The sequence below is a fragment of the Chlamydotis macqueenii genome, chromosome 14 (assembly GCF_036417535.1).
Source record: "Chlamydotis macqueenii isolate bChlMac1 chromosome 14, bChlMac1.mat, whole genome shotgun sequence".
Taxonomy (NCBI): Eukaryota; Metazoa; Chordata; class Aves; order Otidiformes; family Otididae; genus Chlamydotis; species Chlamydotis macqueenii.
In genome coordinates, this window is record NC_141569.1 from 14,902,920 (window position 1) to 14,922,785 (window position 19,866).

The following is a 19,866-nucleotide window of genomic DNA, read 5'->3' on the forward strand; positions in this document are numbered from 1 at the left end:
AATGCTTTTTACCATGTTCCTTTTATGTTGTTTTGTTGGGTTTTTTTTTTGCCACTTCCCTCTGCTGGTGTAGTATGCTCCAAAACCTTCAGCTCTGGCCTATCTTTGAAGTACCTGTAAGACTGTAAGATCTGCAGCAGGTTTAGCCATGATTTGTGACTTCTGTGGCCTGGAATGCCTTATGGCAGAAAAAAAAAAGACCACCAGTAGCAACACCACTCTGGCATTGTTTACTCTAATACATGTTAAATCATTTAATGGGTTTGATTATCATTTTAATACCTTCTTTCTCATAACGTTCTTAGATTTGGCAAGGGCTTTCATAGCAATGGATGGTGTCTGTCATTGATTAGGAAATCCTAGTTCACTCAGTGTTTCAGCTCTGGAGACCAATGTGTTGCCTTTGAAACTGTTATCAACAGGTCCAGTGGTTCTGGTAGGTTGAAATAATGTCTGGAGTTATAAAATGTGGGAGTCGCTGTGGGTGAAGTGGTGTCTTGTGAGCTAGCTGGACAACTGTTTGGATACTTGATATTTGGAAAAGAGCTGATACTGTCTTCAGCATGTTGACTTCCAAATATTTACTCTTACTTATGGCAAACTTTGGAAAAAAATGCAATTACTGGAGATGATGCATATTTTATCTTCGAGTATTTGAGCTACTGGCTTTTAGCTGCATGTACTCAGTCCCTGGTATAGAGGAATCTCTGTCGCTGATTTGGGCTGTAGACAATGTCTCAAAATTAATATTGAAGTGTTCAAACTATGTGACAGACTAAAAGAAATTGTCTAGAACTGAAGTAGCACTTTAGCACCACGCTGTAATGAAGAAGAATGTTGCTCCACGGCGTTTGTTTTGATTGCGTTACGGTCATGCAAGGGATCTCTTTAGCAATCTGCGCTTTGCAGAGCTTCCTATAAATAACTTCCTGTTTGCCTGATGTCAAAACTGCGAGTGTGTGTAACCAAGATGCAGACCAGTCCTTTGGCGTTAGCATCGGCACAGGGAAGGTTTGGGATCCAGCATTCCCCTCGGGGAGAATTATTCCAAATGGGACGTAGATTCATGAACCCGTGCTGATGTGATGAGCCTGTTCAAACAAATGTGATGTGTAGAGCAGTCTGACACACATTCAGGACACTCTGGTCTTCCTCTTTCTGCCTTTTTCAACCGTATCGCTGCCTGTATGCTTTTTAGGTGGTGAACAACCGTATCACCTGCTAATTAGATATTCTGGCGCTCTACATCTCTTCTCTTTAGTATTTTCTGTCCCTAAAGCTCAGGAGCAGTTGACTCTGTGTATTTGATAGCTGCTCTGCTGCTGATTCAGTTAAATATGTGTTAAATAGAGTTAATACAAAGTGGAAACAAAGGTAAGGCATCAAGTTGGTCTTACTTGCATATGATGTCTAGTGCTGTGCAGTTCCTCTTCTGTTTTAAAAACACATTCTTTACAAGACAATTTTGCAACTCTGTTATGACGACCAAGTTCATGACTTCATGTTTTCTTTCCATAGACAGATGAAAGCAGACCTTGTGTCATTTTATATCACTGTAACATAATTCTATACTGCTGCGTAGCAAACCTTAGGAGTATTCTGGTTTCCTGGTGAAGCAGAGAGCTGCTGCTGCTGCACACTCTGTGGACTGCACGCTTTCCTACTTTGGTATTTGCATGAATTCCAGTCGCCAGCTTAGGCAATGTCTGTGCTAAAAATAAGTAAAATATTTATGGATTTATGGATGTTGCCCACCTGCAGAGAGGTGATTCCCTATAAAAAGAACTCAGTAAGCAGTTCTCACCTACGGGATTAATATTTTATCCAAGTTATTTTATGCTTCAACACACATTTGAAAATTTTAATCTTATGGAAATGTGTTCGTACTCAACACATTACTTAGCAAAATGTAAATTCCTTCTGGTGGCTAGATAACAACTGTCGCTCCTGACTCACTCTGTCATCACCATGTCAAATGAACAGTTTCTTTTGCTAGTATCAGAATTTGCTTTTTCTTGTGTGACAGTCTGCTAAGTCTCTGCCCCCTCAAGTTGAGTTTTACAGTAGGTATTGACCTTAAGTTGGTGAACTTTTAAATATATATATTTTTTTCTATTAATGTTATTTGCAACACTATTTTATTTTCTCTGTTATATCATTCTATGTATTACTGTGTGCATGTAAAATAAACTTACTTTACACATTCTTGTAGGTGTCCTCTATCAACCTAAGTGAAGGATGTCTTTCCCAGCATCGGTTATGTTAGACTGTGATACCACTGGCAGGAAGGCAGTTTTATGAGTGGTTTTGCTTGCTACTTCTGTTAAAGCAGAAGTTGTCTAATGTAAAAATGAGTTTATGTGGTAGGGAAAATATGTAGTAGCTGTCTCTGTTATAATCAATTATGAGAACAGGAAGGAAATGCAGGTAAAATAGCATTTTAGTTCTTTTTTTGATTGTATGTGATGGAGACAGTCCTGTCAAATATAAAATAGTTAAATTTTATGCTGAACTTCTCCATTAAAATCTAGACTTTTATTTGGGTTTATAGAAAGGAGTATCAGCTAAAGAAGCCTCTAAAGTTAACATTTCCTACTCAGAATTTATGAAACAAATATAAACAGAAAAATATAAACAAATGTGGAAGAGATTCCAATACCTGCTGTTTATCAGTGCTGAGGAAGTTTCCTGAAGTAATTAAACAACTGCTAATATAATACCTTTTTCAGAGGATTTACTTGATACAGGTAAATACTTTAAAGTCTAGAATAAACTGCAGGCATCTTATCAGGATCAATCCTCATTGCACTTCTGAAGAAACCTTGCATTTTCTGCAGGAAGGTGTTTCTGTTCCATGATGTGCACAGAAGGTGATGTTCTCCTGCTGTCGTACCGTGAGAGCTACCCAGCTCTGGCTCCCAGAAAGTTTCCTTTCACGGGGAGGATTTCTGATGGCCCTGTGCTCGCTTCAAAAGCACACTAGCACAGGAAGCAACACCTGTACTTGCTTTGAACTGTTGATAAAATTGGAGGTATTTTATGTGGATTATTTTAGGTCACTGGGTCAGAGGCAGGAGGGACAAGAAGTAATTTGGAGTTGTTGCCATCTAATGGCTGTTCCATGTTCTTGCCCTCGTTCGGAGTGGGAAGAGTAGACTGCAGAGATCTGGCAGGCGAGATGCCACTCTCCTCTGTTCTGACACTCGCTGCGTGCAGCACGTCTCTTCCTCTGCTGCTTGCCTTTTTCTCACAAATGTCTCTTTATGTAACTGTAAGCAGAACTGATGTGTGAAAGCTATGGCAGGGTGCATTGCAGATTAGTTTGCACGAATGTGTGCTGACAAATATTTCAGCTCTAAACCAAATCCACTGTGAATCTTCCCCTGGATTATTGAGACCTACTTCTACTCCACAGCTCAAACCTAATTTTGTTGTATATTACAATATTGTTATTATAATGTGTTATGTTGTTATATGTATTAATTTACCCTGGAATATTAGTGAAAAGGAAGGCAAGATGAGTCATTGAAGTTGAAGCTTTTAAAAAGGGCAAAACAATCAGTAGTCTAACCATAGTTTGCATATCTTTGATCACTTTGTGTTGTTTATTGTTTATAGTTGCTAATTGAAAATGAGGGGAACATGTGTCAACAGCGTTATAGTTAATCCTGTTTGCCACTGCGTTTCTTGGAGATGTATCCATCAAAATCTGTCATACGGTAGGTGGAGGTGTCTGACACTTAACGAGATGCGGAGAGGAGTGTGTTTGAAGCACAGATTCTGGACCATAAGGAAGCACTTGTCTCGTCAAGATAAGCCAGGGAAACCCCTTTCCAAAGCTAACAGCCTCAGTGCCTTGCAGAAATTCTTACCAGTGTTTTTGCGTGGTATATGCCTCACCCACAACTGAAATAACAGCAGTTAGGCTCGTTTCTCCTTAGCCAGCTGAAAGGGTAATTAGTTCTGTGCCTGTGAAAAGGCACAGGGGACTGGTAGTGACTGTAAGTAATTACATTTTTTTTCTTATCCAAAGACTGAGCTCCAGCAGCAGAGTAATTCCCAAAATCTATATATTTAGTGGAATCTAATTTATTGTATAAATCTATGAATATGCTATTTGTGAAGCTCTAAAAATGTTTTGTAGTGGCCTTGGGTAAGGCTCTCTTGCCATTTTTCTTTTGGGTTTTGCTGAATTTGTTTGGAATGACTGTGCAGATTGAGGAATATGGGTGGAAGTTGTCTGTAGACAGAAGAAAATACGTGAACATCGCAGGCTGCTCTTATTAGAAATCTCTGAGTTTTTTAGCCCCAACTTCCATTAGTGGGAATTGCTGTCCCGAAGTAGCAAAATGGGAGCCGTCTGCTAGCACCTGGTCACGTTTCAGAATTCAAGCTGACACAGACTTCTAGTTATCAAAATCCAAGCATGTGTTAAATTGATGGATGGACCAGTAAGGTCTACATTGCATTAATATTACTGATTAATTGAGAATCTGACACTGTAATCAGTGATTGAGTGTTAAATCCAGATCTAAGGTAACAGAGTTGGGACATTGTTCTGAAGTATGCTTGAAGAAAGTTTGTTTTCAAATAAATATCTTTTGAAGATAGAAAGACATGTATTTTGGAAGTATGTGAAATTGTGACATAAGGAACCTTTTGTCAGTAGTGTTCCCTACTCAAAACTTGATGTGACCTTTTTGCAAATTTGCATTTGTTCAAGGTTTGAATATAAAACGTGGTCTACTTTGTCAGCATAGTAATACCTTATTAGTAGAAGTATTAAAACAGGGCTGCAAGTGCAGTTTACTCCCCATAATACATAGTTAAATGCCTTGTAAAACAATGTGAATGGAAGAAAAATATCTGTGCAGAGATTGTGGAAAGGAGATGATAAAATTATAAAATCTTTTGAACAAAGTTTTTTTTTTTTTATTCTTCCGGTATTAAAGTGGAATGTCCGTTTCCTTTTAAAAAAAAAAAAAACTGTAGCGCAAGTAGATGCAAAGAAGCATTGCTAAAATAGAAAAACATTGTGTGAAATGTCTGTAAAATCATTGCGACATCTGTCTGCTTTACCCTTATCTAGGCTTTATTTTCCCTAGTGTAAAGAATCAAAAGGTCACATACATTAAAAATATATATATAAATATCATTCCTGGGAGATAAAACTCATTCTACAGAAGGGGAATGTGTGATGTAAGTAGAATGGGCAAGGCAGTCAAAAGTGAGGGGGAGAAAAAAATACCCAAAACTCAAACCCCCGAGCCCAGTGTCCTCACCGTTTTAAGTGAACTCTGCTACAGTTCTGGTTCTGGAGATGGATAAATTCTCCCGTTGGGTGCTCCTCCCTTCTCAGCCCAACCGTGTTATCTGTTGTCCTGCTGCCCATCAGAAGCACTGAAATAGCATATTTTTGCTTTCAAAAAATGAAGATGGGGCAAAGATTCAGGAACTTGTGGGAGGCGTAGAGAAGAGGTGAGTGCATCTTGTGACTTAATAGAAGAATCTTAATTCTTCTAACAGTGCTTAGTGTCATATGACTTACCATAAAAGATAAAAAAGGAGCTCTGAGGGTGAGGTTGATGGGGAGGAAGTGATGTGCAGTGAAGCCAAAGTCTAACACCTCTCTTCTACATACTAATACTGTATTTATCTTTGAGAGTGAGCGTTGTTTTTCTTGAGCAGAGTATGCTGGGTGTAGCAGAGACAGCTGGACCTTGTCAGGCTTGAGGAAAGCTGATGTAAAATGCGGTGCGAACATGAATCCATGAAGCATGGATTCTTGTTTAACAAAAGAGAGTGGGCATGAGAAAAATCATTCCTGCTTAGAAAATAATCTGGTCACCTGTGGACTTAATTTAGTGTTCTTCAGGCTAGCACAACAAGAATCTGATTAGGGTTTAATATTTGTTTTGAAGTGAATTGTGTCACACCCTTCTTTGGAAAGCTACTCTTGCTGTTTCTGGTTTTCTAATCATATGCTCAGTCATTTGCCCGTTTTCCTTAACGGGGCAGAACTTTATGAGTGTCCATCACATGTCTGTTAGCAGTACAGCAATGCGTGGGACGTTGCAAAACGGTGAAGTGTATCGTATTTAGAGGGCATAGCGCAGAGCTCTTTGTTAGCCTGGTATGGTAAAATCTGTTGAAGTTTTTTGGTGCAGTCAAAGTTTTGAGCGTTCTCCACACATAAATTGACTGTATTTCTGTTGCAATTCATCAAAGCCTATTCCTCACTGAACTTGAATATCTACTTCTTTGTCCTCTTAAATAGACGGTCAGAATTCAAGTTTTAACCTTGGAAGCTTTTTTTTTTTTTCCAGACTGTTTTGCATAGATTTGTATAGAAGAGAAACTTCTGATTTCTGCAAGTATCTGCTCGATGTTTTGGGATAGCTGGTTGTTCCACTGGTTGTATTTAACTGACGCATCCTGTGACAGCCTAGCTTTTAGGTCACCGTTTCATACACTGCTGTCCTTTACGATTTTTCTCATGGTAGCGTTGTAACGTCTGTTCTAGTGTCTGACACTACAGAAAATAGGCATCCTTAAAGTAAATGTTTACATACAGACAAGAAGTCAATGTTTTCAATATTATAAAGGCAACAGGAAGACAAATGTTTTTAAGTGCTATCCAGTCTCATTTTAAAATTTATGTGTGTTCTTGGCATTAAATTCTTGCCTTGCTTGGAACTAAATAACTAGCAGATATTACAGGTTTTTTTGTTTTCAGAAGTATTTGATTTGGGACATCTCAAACAACATATTTTGCTCTTGAGATTGCTCTCGTGTGTTGACAGCTTGGATGTGCTCTTGTTTACTGTCTGATTAGATCAGAATAAAAATATGTGCAGCTAGACCTGTTTTAATCTCTCTGAAGATCCGCCAAGGCTCTTCCTCTTGGTGTCTGCTTTTCCAAAAGTCTGGTTTAGAATGTAAGACTTATTCTTCAAGATTAATTTCTCTGTTTGTATATGAACAATTTGTGTATTTTCCCCCAATGTTGTTGGGTACTATGGAATTTATGTTTAAAAGCTGTGCTCCCCATGCCCACCTTTTCCAGCAGTGCAGCTTTGCATACAGCCCAGTATGCCTTTTCCCTTTTTTCACCTCACCTCGTGGGTCCCATGGATTATACCATCTGTGGCTGAATCCCTTACGTGTAGGGGTAATTCCTGTTTCTGTATCTGCTCCCTTGCAGCTCCGATGTCTTCTGGTGTTTTCACAGAGCTCGTGATCGGTTTCTCAAAACTTCATGTATAGCCATAGCACTTCATTTGTGCTTTGCTGTTTTCTTTGTTGATGTTTTGTGGGCTCCCAAATTCTGTTGGAGTGCTTTCACTGTTACTTAATGTTATTCCAAGAAATTTGTCACTCTCAGTAGTAGGACTGATCCCTTTCCTGGGTACTGAATAGTCTGTGTTGCTGTATTTTGATTTCTGAGATAGCATGTTCAGAAATGCTTAGCAGATAGTTACGGGATTTTAAAAGAAGAATAGCGAAGTCTGGTTTGTGAAAATGGGCAGTTTTATTTCAAATTACGTTATCATTATGATGTTCCAATTCTTGCAGTCAAATAGGCAGTGACATTTCAATGTCTGAATCATGCCCTGAATCCAGCCTACCAACGACTGTCTGCACCGTTCTTTACCTTTATGAGGAAGGTGGGGATTTCGTTTGCTTTTTTTTTTTTTAAGGAACTACCCTGAAATATCCACCAGCAGAATTATTCAGATAAATGTGCATTAAGCTTAGGTTTTTTAGAATGAAGTCATTAAAGGATTCCATTACAATTAAAAATTGTCTGCTGTTTAAAGAGAGAACAATATTTTTTTGCAAGCATGAGCTGAGCGCAGTCTCTCTGCTTCGTGCTGTCTGCAGCATCAGCAGGCGCTATCACAGACTTGGGAAATCAAAGACTTCAGCTGAAAATATCAGCTGTTAGAAAAGTGCTGACCTTTGTTATGAGTATCTGAATTAATTCCTTGGGAGCTCTACAGGAAATTTCTGGATGTTGCTGTTTTTCCCATGTTGTTTTTAGTGTTTTCTCAGCTTTTAAGTCCTTTGTCTTCTCGTCTCCCAATGTACCATTACACAGATTTAATGATCAATTGCAACTTCATCCCTTTTCATACATAAAGTTGTATAACTATCCTAATTAAACATGCACATGGTAAAATTGCAAGCTAGAAAGAGCTGCCTGGGCTTGGATGATAGCAATTAAATGATTTATATTTGTAGGCATCAATATTTATCTTATGCCTACCGTCTGTCCTAGCTTGTCATCTGTGGTTGACTGTGTAGTTCATTTGCTTTAGTTAGCATTCCAGCTTCTCTTCCCTGGACACTGTGTTCTTGGCTGAGGAGAGTATTGCTTTTCACAAGATTATGTAGCAAGACCATATTCTAACTTTTACGAACTCTATTAGTCTTTCTCTGTTCACCTGAGGATTTATTTCTGCTTAAGTTTCAGAAATGCAAGGTTTCAAGGTGCTTAAAATAAATGAGTCAGTGTCTCCTCCTGCCCCCAATTGTTCTCAAGCAGAAAGCTCTTGCTAAAATTATTTAGGGTGATGCCCCCGACAAAAATACGGATGAACTAAGTCCCATTTTCCACTGAGCTTCAGTATGTTAAACAGGAACAATTTATTTGCCTTTTCTGCAGTTCTCCTTGGCTCTCACAGGGTCAGAAGCAGCAGTAGCACTTTGCCTGTTCCCAGTTGAGTCATTTGGAATGCAAATCGCTTTGCAGTGATGCCAGAGGTTCCCTTTGTGCTGGGCTTTATATAAAACGCATGACAGATTGTCGGCTTTGTAACATTCCCTGGGCAGCAGGGAGGCAGAGGCTTCAGCTGTTAATTCAGACAGAGCTGAACTAGTATGGGAAGATCTTCCTTAGTCAGCTTTGCTTTGCAGATAACTGTAAATCGTGTCTGGATGCTACACGGAGCGTTTCTGATTGGTATTTTGATACTAACATAACTCCTCAGTGCAAATAAATACCTATGGGGAATACAGTCCCCTCACTCCCTCCTGCACCTTTATTCACTCTCTGAACTAGATATGAAGAACAGAAGTGAAGCCTAGGGAAAATATCAAGGACTATAAATTATCTACTCTTGATTGATCTTGCACCATCTGAGCCGCAGGGTTTGGGGGTTGCAGGAGCACATGCTGCATCTACATACAGAATCTTGGAGGAAAGGTGGCTTTTGTCCTCTAATTAAGTGGTGCAAGTCTGGGCAGGGACTGTCTTCCCAACTGGACAAATAGGAATCTGAGCAGATTTCCTCTGAAAATAAAGGAAGAGGTAGAATTTTTTTGTTAGTGGCTGTAGAAGTTACTATTTGGCATGGTGAATGGAAAAAGTAATGGGATAACATTTAAGATTGTTACACAATTCTGTTAAAGCCCTTGTTTTGGAGAATTATGTAGCTGTGTGGGTCTGTCACCCTAACTTATTATGCCCTGGGTTTCAAAGGTGCTGCTCTTTTGGGTCTTCTACATCATCTTGTGGATACAATAACTTATTAAATCAGATTTTGGTTAAAAAACTTTGAACAAATTCCTGATCTTAAAATAGGCCCTCATGTTCTCTCTTCACTGTCACAGTAGATTCTCTGTAACTTAAATCCACTCTAAATCCAGAATCTCAATGCTGAAGTCGCTTGCATTATCCAGTTCCTCTCTGAGGGAATGTAAATTGGAGCAACCAGATGGAGCAACCAGATGAGCAGACTTCGCAAGCATTTTGAAAATAGGTCTTGAAATGGGTTTTAGTATAGGAAGCAAATAGATCTGGATGGATAAGAATGGGACTTCTAAGGCTTTTTTCTTTCTGGCTTTGGTTTTCCTATAAACTTTGCTTTCTTTGAACTTAGATCAGAATTGCCCTGAGTTCAAGATCCTCTCTTTTAGGGGACCTCTGCTTTTAAAACATAGGTGCTCTCTCTGCTCTGCAGGTGATTTCATCTTTTTCAGCAAGTCTTTTGATTTGATTCCCTTATTCTTGTACCAATAATTTTCCCTTTAGGACAGGAGGTAGTCTAGAGGCAAGACACTACAAAAACTAGATGGGCTACACGTTCAAAATGGAGCTGGTGAAGCCAACAGCTTCTTTGTGATCTTACCAAGCATGTCTTTGTATGGGTGATAAAATCAGTACTCAAACCTCTGCCAAGTTTTTTCATCTCTTCTACTTTGCAGTCAGTCTAACTCGCTTTACTTTGACTTCTGTCTGAAGCGATGCAGGTGGCAGTTTGGCTTTGTTGCTTCTGTGCTGGAATTGTGATTTACAGGTCCTTGACAACCTTGGTGGTGTTTGAAAGCCAAATAACAACACAGGGCAACTTATGTGGCTCTACAGAGAAACTTGGATGCAGCATTGTGCGTTCTAAGACCAGTCTAGCAGTATCACTGAACTCATCTTCTAGGTGTTTTTCTGAGAGTTGCCTATTTAGGTATTTGCAGCTTCAAATCTGGAAAAAAATGTACTTTTGAAAGCTAGTTCAGACAGCACACAGTAATTATAATGTAGGAAGTACTGCGTAACCACCAGTAGAGATCTGTTACTAGGTGTGGAGCTGCAGACAGTTTGTATGTTAATGCCCTGGTTTGAAAATCTGGGTTTGAAGGACAAGCCATGAGCTGAGTGCCCAGTAGCATGTTCCATGTGCAGTGGCTTAGATTAAAATCTCAAAGTTTTCAAATGGCTTTGCATTTGGAAAATCTTGTGAGTGGCGTGCCATGTTAATTTTAAATGTGAATTAAATATTTTTTCTCTTTATAGGAACTGGAGATATTGTTGCTGTCATGATTACAGAATCAAAAGTTAAGGAGATCCTGAATTACTTGGAGAAGAATATCTCTGTCCTGATGGCAATAGCAGTGGGGTCCCGTGTTCCTCCAAAAAACTTCAGTCGGGGCTCTCTAGTCTTTGTGTCAATATCATTCATTGTTTTGATGATAATTTCTTCAGCATGGTTAATATTTTACTTCATCCAGAAGATCAGGTACACAAGTGCACGTGACAGGAATCAGGTAAGAGGACTCCTTTTTTTTTTTCGCCCCCCTTCCCTCCCCATCTAGGTTCTAGAGGTGATATTTCTGTATACAATAGTCAATAGAGAACAAATAACTTTTAAAGAATATCCATCAAACTAGTGTTCAGAACCTCTTTGTTGCGAGGCACAGCATGTTGCTGGATGAGGGTTTTTTTATAGTGAAGTATTTTCATGTCGAGCAGCACCAATACAAAATCTTGGTACATGACAGGAATTAATAGAACTTAAGCAAAATATTTGGGGTTTGATGAGTGTAAGTCCAAGAGCAAGATAGATTCTATGTTGACCGAATAATACAGACTGTATGTATGCTGGGAATGGGGAGGAAAGTTAAATTCTGAATGAACTTGCATAGTGTAGGGGAGCACAGAGCTAATCTTCTGAATTCTGTCCGTGTTCTTAAGGATCACTTCAGTCATAGTTAAGGTAATTCAGAAGTTGTGTAAAGGTACTTCCAAACTATAATCTGTCATGAATGTTAGGGTAAGAAAACAAAAGTCTAGAGCTGCTTAGTGATCTGTGTTAACTTTCAGTTTTATTCAAGATCACACTTGGTATGGACTGCCTAATTCTCCTGGTCGTATATTTTAAGTAAAATTTGTCCAACATGCCTTTCTTACATTCTTTTTCAGCTCTTAATTTAAGAACTGAATTATGGCCATACTCGGAGATCTTGATTAAATCAAGTCAACTCAAATATGGATTAAACTTTAGAAGTAAATGTTTTACTAGTGTGGACTTAATGACCCACTGCCCCCATAGTGTGCCTTGTTTTTTATTGAGAAGGGTCAGTAAACCTCAGGAAATCTGCTCTGCTCTCTTTGCCTTTGTAGCTCTCTGTCAAGGCTGACTTAAAAAGCTGCTGATCTCTAGTCACTGTCCCCCCTTTCCCCCTGAATTACAACTAATTAACACACAGGAGCTCACTGTGAGATAGTGCTTTGGTGTTTTGTCAAACCTAAAGCAAATGCGAACTTATAAAGCCTCGTTTGTGACACAGGATTTCCTTTTTAGTTTCTATAAATAGTATCTGATGCTGCAGGTCCCATGGGCATCCTGTAGATTTTCCTAAGGATGTCAGTCTTAAATGACCACACTGTAACCAGTACTTAGTGTAGTCCCTTGGGATGGTGAAAGTTTAAATATAACTAATAACTCAATGAATGTATTCAGAATACAAAATTGTGCCTACTGCATCCCCTACATGGTTCTAGGCTTCTTCCAAATGTTCTTCTTTCACAACGGTTGCTCCATGGGGAAAGGGCTCTTATGACCTTTTTTCTTTCTTTAGATTTTTACAAAGGTCAGGAGAAACTTGATGAAAATTTTATGTGGTTTAAAAAGCTGAGCTTATTAAACTTTAATGAGAAGGTGGCGACAGCTACAGCTTACTTTTGAAGAGCTTTGAGAGCTTTCACAGAGAGAAGGCTGCACTGTTAGTGATTAAATAACTTGATTTAGGCTATTATCTTGGTTTTAAGTCATGTTGAGGCATACTTTAAAAAAAATATGCTATGTTTTGTAGATAGTGCAAGTAGATACTGGTATTTCACATCATTACTCTTGCGCACTTCCGCCAGAGGTATGAAACTCTCTTGCATGCGGTGGTGGCCTTTCCCATCAGGACAGTTCTGTGTTCTAAAAGCAAGCATAGGCTGTATGCCTATGCCCTAAATTATCAAAATAGCAAATCCTGAGCATTTCCAATGTTAGCATAAAAAAGTATTTATTTGTTAAAATTGGGAAATGGAAGAGATGGATCACTTAAATGGAAGAGATGAAAGTTATTGTTTAGCAAATTTATTTACATAAGAGAACACATCTACATTTTGGAAGAGTTTTGCTGAAATATTATGCTTCCAAGAGAAGAATAATCTTTCTTTAAGATTTCTTGTAGTACGTATACAGTCATATGCAATACAACTAAATACAAATACCCGCAATTACTGAGTTGCTATTGTTGAGCATTTACGTTAAATGCCTTTTCAGCCTTGTTCCTCTCTTAGTAATCACGCTTTTGGTTATGCAGTGATTATCTACTCCAGCAGTGTCCCAGTGTGCTCTGTGTCATTAAGTACGCAGGCCGATATGCTTCTTCCGGTACACGTAATTTACATTCGCTTAGATTGACCCATTTCTCACATGTTGAAGTTAAGATGAGATTTCTCACTTCAGGAAGCGTATAATTTCCCCATCCCAGATCTGCTTCTGATACTGCATTTCCTACATGGGTATACTTCAGCAGTTGTGACTGAGTATCTAAGTTTTTTTCAAATCCATGCTGTAAAAAATATAAGATAAGAGCTGCTGTTCTGTGGAAACCACAAAAAAACCCATGTGCTTATGTAATTCTAGAGTAACGATGATACAGTTGGTTGTGGTGGAACTTCTGAGGTCTTTGTGTTTCTCACGTAAAAGCAGCCGCCTTATTTTCAGTTTGTATGCAGAGAAAGTGTGTGGTACAGGGAGGTACACCTTACGAAGGATTCGGTGTTCAGCTGTATACAAACACAAAACCCACACATTTGTTTCAGGCTGCTTGGGAGGGTTTAACAGGTGCAGTTTACGTTTTCAGAAACAACCGCTCTCTTTCAAAGGCAGAGTACTTGGTACAAGATGGAGGTGAAGGTTGAAGTACATGAACTTCCCTTTTTCTGGTCAATGTAAACCAAATCTAATGTCTCAGGTTCCTGAAACAAGAAGACGCGAGCTTTCTTCCAGTCTGTGCCCTGTCCCCAGGATTCCATGGACCAGCTGGCAGACAGCCGTTCCTTGTTGGCTGGGAACTGGGCATTTGTCGTAGTTCAGCCCCGATCGGACCAGACTACGCAGTCTGGTCGACACGACAGCACTGCAGTAGGAATCAGCACTTCAGTTGCAGACATGGCTCCTTCCATCCAAAAGTAGTGGTCATAAAAACAGCATAAATAACAAAAAAAAAAAATAGCTTGACCTCTGCATTCAGATTGACGTTCATCTTCACACCAGTACTCATTTCAGCTTTGTTTAAGTCTGTATTGGCTTACTTAGATTGCATGACCCATATTTTTTTCCTTTGTGAGATCCTGATGGTTTCAGGTAATAGCAAGAGAGAAACTAGGTTACGCTGAGAGTATCTCTTGCATCTCAAAGTAAGATCAGGCTGCTCAGGGGGGAAAAAAAAAATTCAAGCTTGAGAACAAGGGATGTGTTACAATACACTGAATAAAAAGCAATATGCACAGAATGTAACGGAAATTATCAGGAGGACGTGTTGCTTCAGCTTTTATCCTGGCAGATGGGTTTGATTAGTTTTGTCACACAAATGTAGGATCACTTTTGTGGACTTCTGTATGGTCCGTGAGGTTTATGACAATGCTTATGGAGTGCCTTTGTGGGCTCAACTGCTGGGTTTTTCCTTCCTGACAAATCTCTAGCTGCTGACTCTGCTGTGTACAGTTTTTGTCCTGTGTTGGCCTGCTGCCATAGTGTGTATTGCAATGTTAGCAAATAGTCATTATAAAGGGCAATAATGAGACTTGATTATTAGGGTTAATCTGTGTTCTTTTCTTTGTCACTTTATTAGCGTCGTCTCGGAGATGCTGCCAAGAAAGCCATTGGTAAATTGACAACGAGGACAGTAAAGAAGGGTGATAAGGTATAATTATAAGATTTCAATATGGGAAACTTGAGCATCGTGTTTAATTTTTGCCGGAGGAAACAATCTTAAGAAGTTTTTCTTGCTTAAATACTACTTCATCTGGCAACTGTGTCCGAGAGTGATTTTGTGTGCTAGCTGGCTGGGGAGTTTTTGCTGCTAGGAGTATGCAGGACTAGTGTTGTTTATGTGGAATTCTGTAAGCTTAGAATCATTGCATATGTAAGTTGTGTAAGGTAAAAATATATTTTAAAAACAAGTGATAAAGGACAATCTGTTATGAAAATCCAGTAATCTGAGGGGGAGTATAAACAGGTATTCCATTAAAGATTATAGATGTTACTCCAAGAATATCTCTTGACAGTGTACAAATTAAAATATATGGTGTATTAAGTCCTAAACTTTTTCCACTTTTATAAGCTTTGTCTTTGGTTCTGAAAGGAAAAAATAGTCACTTAATCTTGCTTAATTTTTGCTCTTTAACTTGCAAAAGGCAAGGGAATTCTGCCTATGATTTGATTTTTGAGAGAAGATTGTTTCCTTGGGCCTTTTTAGTGTGACTCCTTTTTGTCATTCTTAGCAACACTGTCAGTAATGGAAGATTGGGAAGTGCTTCCAGAGAGAAGGCAGAAAAAAAGTCTTTCTGCTCTTTCTCCCTCCCTGTGTAGTTATATTCCAAGACAGCCTGCTGCACTATGTCTTTTCTGTGGGTATGGGAGTACATATAGATAATGGGAACGTTTCCATATTAGAAGAAAAGATACCATCGTCTTGACAGCATAAATTCAAAACTGGCACGCGATGAGTAGGTTGCAGTACAGACAGAGTGAGATGTACATGCAGGTGAGCAGAGGGTAGGAGAAAACCTGTCCTTCATCAGAGCAGTCCCTTGGGATTCTCTGCATGCAGCTCTGAGTGGTGCTGGCCAGGGAGCAGCTATGATCTTGCTGTGGTTCCTCTCTCGGTATCTTGCTAGTAGCTTGCTGGCATTGAAAATAATGAACTTGAACTGAGAGAAGGCACAGTCTGTTTTGTGTCACAGGACCAAACATTTTAACTATAGATGGCTGATGCCAAAGGAAGTCAGCCCTTTTTCATTAGAAATCTTAAATTCTCATCTTAAAATAAATAAATCATAACTTCTGGAAAACAGAGAATAAGAGAGGAGCCAGTCAGTTATAGAATCATAGAATGGTTAGGGTTGGAAGGGAGCTGTAAAGCCCATCCAGTCCAACCCCCCTGGAAGAAGCAGGGACATCTCCAACCAGATCAGAGAGATCTGCTCAGAGCCCCGTCCAGCCTGGCCTGGAATGTTTCCAGGGATGGGGCATCCACCACCTCTCTGGGCAACCTCTGCCAGTGTTCCACCACCCTCAGGGTAAAAAAAAAAAAAAAATTCCTTATATCCAATCTGAATCTACCTCCCTCTATTTTAAAACCATCATCCCTCATCCTACAGGCCCTACTAAAGAGTTTCTCCCCAGTCAGTGAACCTCATCTTCGTGTCTGGATAAGAATGATGATAATGCTGCAAGTAAGCAGCAGACAAATATGGGACTATTCTGAAATAAGTAAAAATTGCTAGTTCTGGCTATTAAAGGGAATTCTAGGATTCTTATATTGGGAAAAAAAAAAAGCCCTGGATAAAATAGAAGTTTTAGCTCCAAGCTGAAGCAAAGCCTCTAGGAAAATCACCACTATATTTTTTAGTGATTCCACTGAATATTAGAATCATCTTAGGCCTTAGCCTGTGTTTCAAATTGTCATCTAACAGCTCCAAATGAGGGGAGTTTTGTGTGTATTTGATACTTTTCTTTCTCAAGTCCTGTTGGAATAGAATAACCTTGTCGTTGGTTTTGTATCTTCTTAGTAACAGCCACTTGACACAACGCAGTTCATGTACTAGTCACAACTACTTCTACATTTGTCAAAGCCTCAACTCTTGACTTTAATTTTTATTCTGTTCATTTTAGGAAACAGACCCAGACTTTGATCATTGTGCTGTCTGCATTGAGAGTTACAAGCAGAACGATGTTGTTCGCATTTTACCATGCAAGTAAGCTAGTAAAGTTGCTTTGTTTGGAAACTGTTCTTTCTTTGTGTTCCTTTGCTTCACTTCATGTAATATGTGCATTGTAATTTACAGACACATGTGTGAGATGTTTCCAGTCCTAGTAACAGCCACTGTATTTTAGACTATGGTACCAGAAGGTATGAAGGTGGGTGCTGACACTGTTGTGACAGTAGAGATTAAACAAAAGGTTATGATCATGAAGATGGGCAGTTTGGGCATAACAGCAGAGGAGCTATTAAGATTGTGCGGGGGGAGTGCAGATTTAAGGACCAAATGGTGGGCAGACACGAAGAAATTAAGTATAATGAACCAGGTGCAGCTGCAGCATTCTGCGCAGTAGATGTTCAGCGTTGGCTTTTGGTTTCTGAAACAGTGCAGGAAACAGAAATACAGTCTTTCCAACCTTCATACCTCCCCTGACATCAATCAGCCACTGTGCTATCATCTGTCTCTGGTCTCTAGTGCAGTGTGTTCTTGGCTTGTGCCTGAAGATGTTCATATTGCTGGTTATTCAGCATTGGTGCTTAAAATTTAACAACTTCCTTCTTTTATGCCTTTCTCTTGACATTTACAGGTTTTCAGTTTGTTTCCATTTCACTTCCATTCTTGAGTTGTTTTGGGATATTTGCTTTTTGAGAGATACTTTTAAGTGCTTTTCCACCTGGTGATTGGTTTTGATGAATCAGGACATTTTGATAGCCTTAGGCGTTACCACGGATATCTTTCCCTGAAATGCAAAACTTTCTCCTTATCTCCAGACAAAGAAAATACATGTAAGTTACGTTGTCTATATGCAGCCAAGATCCAGTAATTTGGCCTCTGCATGGTGTATAGAGAGTGTTCTACGTGATGCTCTAGAAGCAACAAAGCCATGGTGTTGGAGTTGAGCTTTGGTCATGCAGCAGCACATAAGAGCTCATTTTCAGTCTTCTAAATCCTCCTGCAGGCTCCTCTGAATGGCAGGAATATTTTTCTTCTAACACTTAATGAACTTCTATCATCATAAAAGGCAAATGGTATTATTTTATATCTTATTGATCAAAATGTATGTACATCCTACTTTTGAAGCCAGAAGCTTAATTTGTATTGCTTTTCTCTATGTTCTTTACCTCTTGGACTGTGGGAAACAATTAACTGGTTTAGATTCCCAGTGTTACTGTTTACTTAATATAACCTACAAATGTGTGTTTAGAAACTCTTGTTAAAATATTTGGGAATAGAAGAGCTTGGTCTTAAATCTGTAAAGATTTGGGAGCTTTTGGTCATGCAGATATGTGTGCATTTCTTTTCTACAATTTGGTCATTTTTACTGAAAGATGATGTCCCCTTGCCCATAAAAATACACTCCCAACTGTTAAGTAAAGATTCCAGATTTATGTCTTATATTGCCATCTCAAGAAAAGCTTGCATATGTGAGTTAAGCCCTAGTCTTCGGTTTGGTATGTAGAAGATTATTTAGAAATTAAAGGAGGAAATCCTGGAAACTGCACAGCAGTTTTGAACAACTAAGCTGATTTTTTTTTTTTTTTAATTTCCCCTCAAGAAAGCTTCAATGGTGTAGTTCAAGGTAGTATTGTGAGGGTAAAGGGTGTGGAATGGAGGCTCACAAGTCCCACTCCTCTGTGCCTTTCTGTGATGCTGAGCGGACGTCAGAGGGAGGTCCTTGCCAATGAAGAGAAAATGACTCTTCATCTGGTAGGAAAGAGTCTTTTCCCACAAAGGAGAATGCAAAATTGGGACTAAAAGTCAAATTTCCTAGTTAAATACCTGCCACTGTCCAAGCAATGGATATGTTGCTAGTATCAGACCATTTCACAAAGATTATAATTGATTTTTTTAATTAAAAAAAAATTTTTTTTTAAAGTCAATTTCCCTCAAACACCTTTTGTGAGCCACAGTCCTGCAGACAGAAGCTCCCTGCTCTCAGGGATAGTTACAGCTGCTCCAGGAAGGTGGATGAAGGTGCACCTGGCTGCCATCTCAGCACAACCTCCCCCAGTGCCATCCCTGATGTAAAGGAGATATCAGGGCTCTTGTGCAGATCCTCTTCTGCTCTGTGTTTCATAAGAATATAAGGTCAGTGAAGGCTCAGATTGCATTCCTGACAAAGACACTATGACAACTTTTATGTTCGCTTTCTACTTCTTTTTTTAAATCTCACTTTTCATCTGCTGCAGTTCAGCTTTGAGTTGAGTGCAAAAACATCTTGTCTGGATGGAAACATTGAGATTAATACCTTCCACAAGATATTTTTATGTTTGTAGATGAAGGGCCAACCAGTAGAATTCAGATTGCGTGTAAGACTTCTTTGTCTTCAGCATCTGAGATGCTTCTCCCCAAATCTTGTTTTGGAGGTTTATCTTTCTACTTTCTGATACTTCAACCTCTCATTTTAGTGCAATGTGCAAAGCTAGGAGGTTTTTTTAAAAAACAAGCCAACAAACACACACACACAAAAACTACAAGAGAGCCTCTGAGCCAAATCAGAAAATAAATTGCAAGAAAACCATGGAGAAAATGGCTTGACCAAGACGGAGCAAATGAAAGGCTCGAAGTTTTTCTTACTGTGCCTGTTGAGGAAGCTATAATCATTTGACAGTGGGAATCACTGACATGTGACATCCTTGCTGCTTTCACCAATTTAAAACTAGCATTTTCCTTTGGTACCACAGTTGTTCTCTGCAGTTAAGTATGGTCTGTCGCTCTGTGCCTCAGCAGAGAGGAGCCTGGTTTGGGCAGGCACCCAGCACTTAAAAGTTCTGTAGTGAAACATCGTATTTGTGATGTAAAGTTTTGTGACAGGTGGGGAAATTGTGGCCAAACTAACAATAAACTGAAATGAAAATTACTGCAAACAGCGCAGTTGAATTTCATCATTCATTTTGTGCTTCAGAGAGACAAACATGTTCAGTACCAGCAGCCTGTAGGGCATACCTATAGCTTGTAATGCATAGAGGGGTAAGGCAGCCATCTGTCTTAGACTTACAAGCCTGAGGAATACCTGTCTTTTGTGAATATCATTGTGTGAATTAAAAATAGGTAGTGTAAACAAATGTGTCCTGGTTTTGGCAGGGATGGAGTTAATTTTT

The 19,866-nt window shown here is 39.2% G+C and overlaps 1 protein-coding gene across 2 annotated transcripts in view; it reads left to right on the plus strand.

The window, feature by feature from the left end:
- RNF130 (ring finger protein 130) overlaps positions 1 to 19,866 on the plus strand; it is a 41,271-nt gene that overhangs the window by 11,592 nt on the left and 9,813 nt on the right. For both annotated transcript variants that reach the window (XM_010129958.2, XM_086759086.1), the window contains exons 3-5: positions 10,793 to 11,043; positions 14,632 to 14,703; positions 16,677 to 16,759. In XM_010129958.2, coding sequence (XP_010128260.2) covers positions 10,793 to 11,043; positions 14,632 to 14,703; positions 16,677 to 16,759 — 406 coding nt within the window. The remainder of the gene's footprint in view (positions 1 to 10,792; positions 11,044 to 14,631; positions 14,704 to 16,676; positions 16,760 to 19,866) is intronic.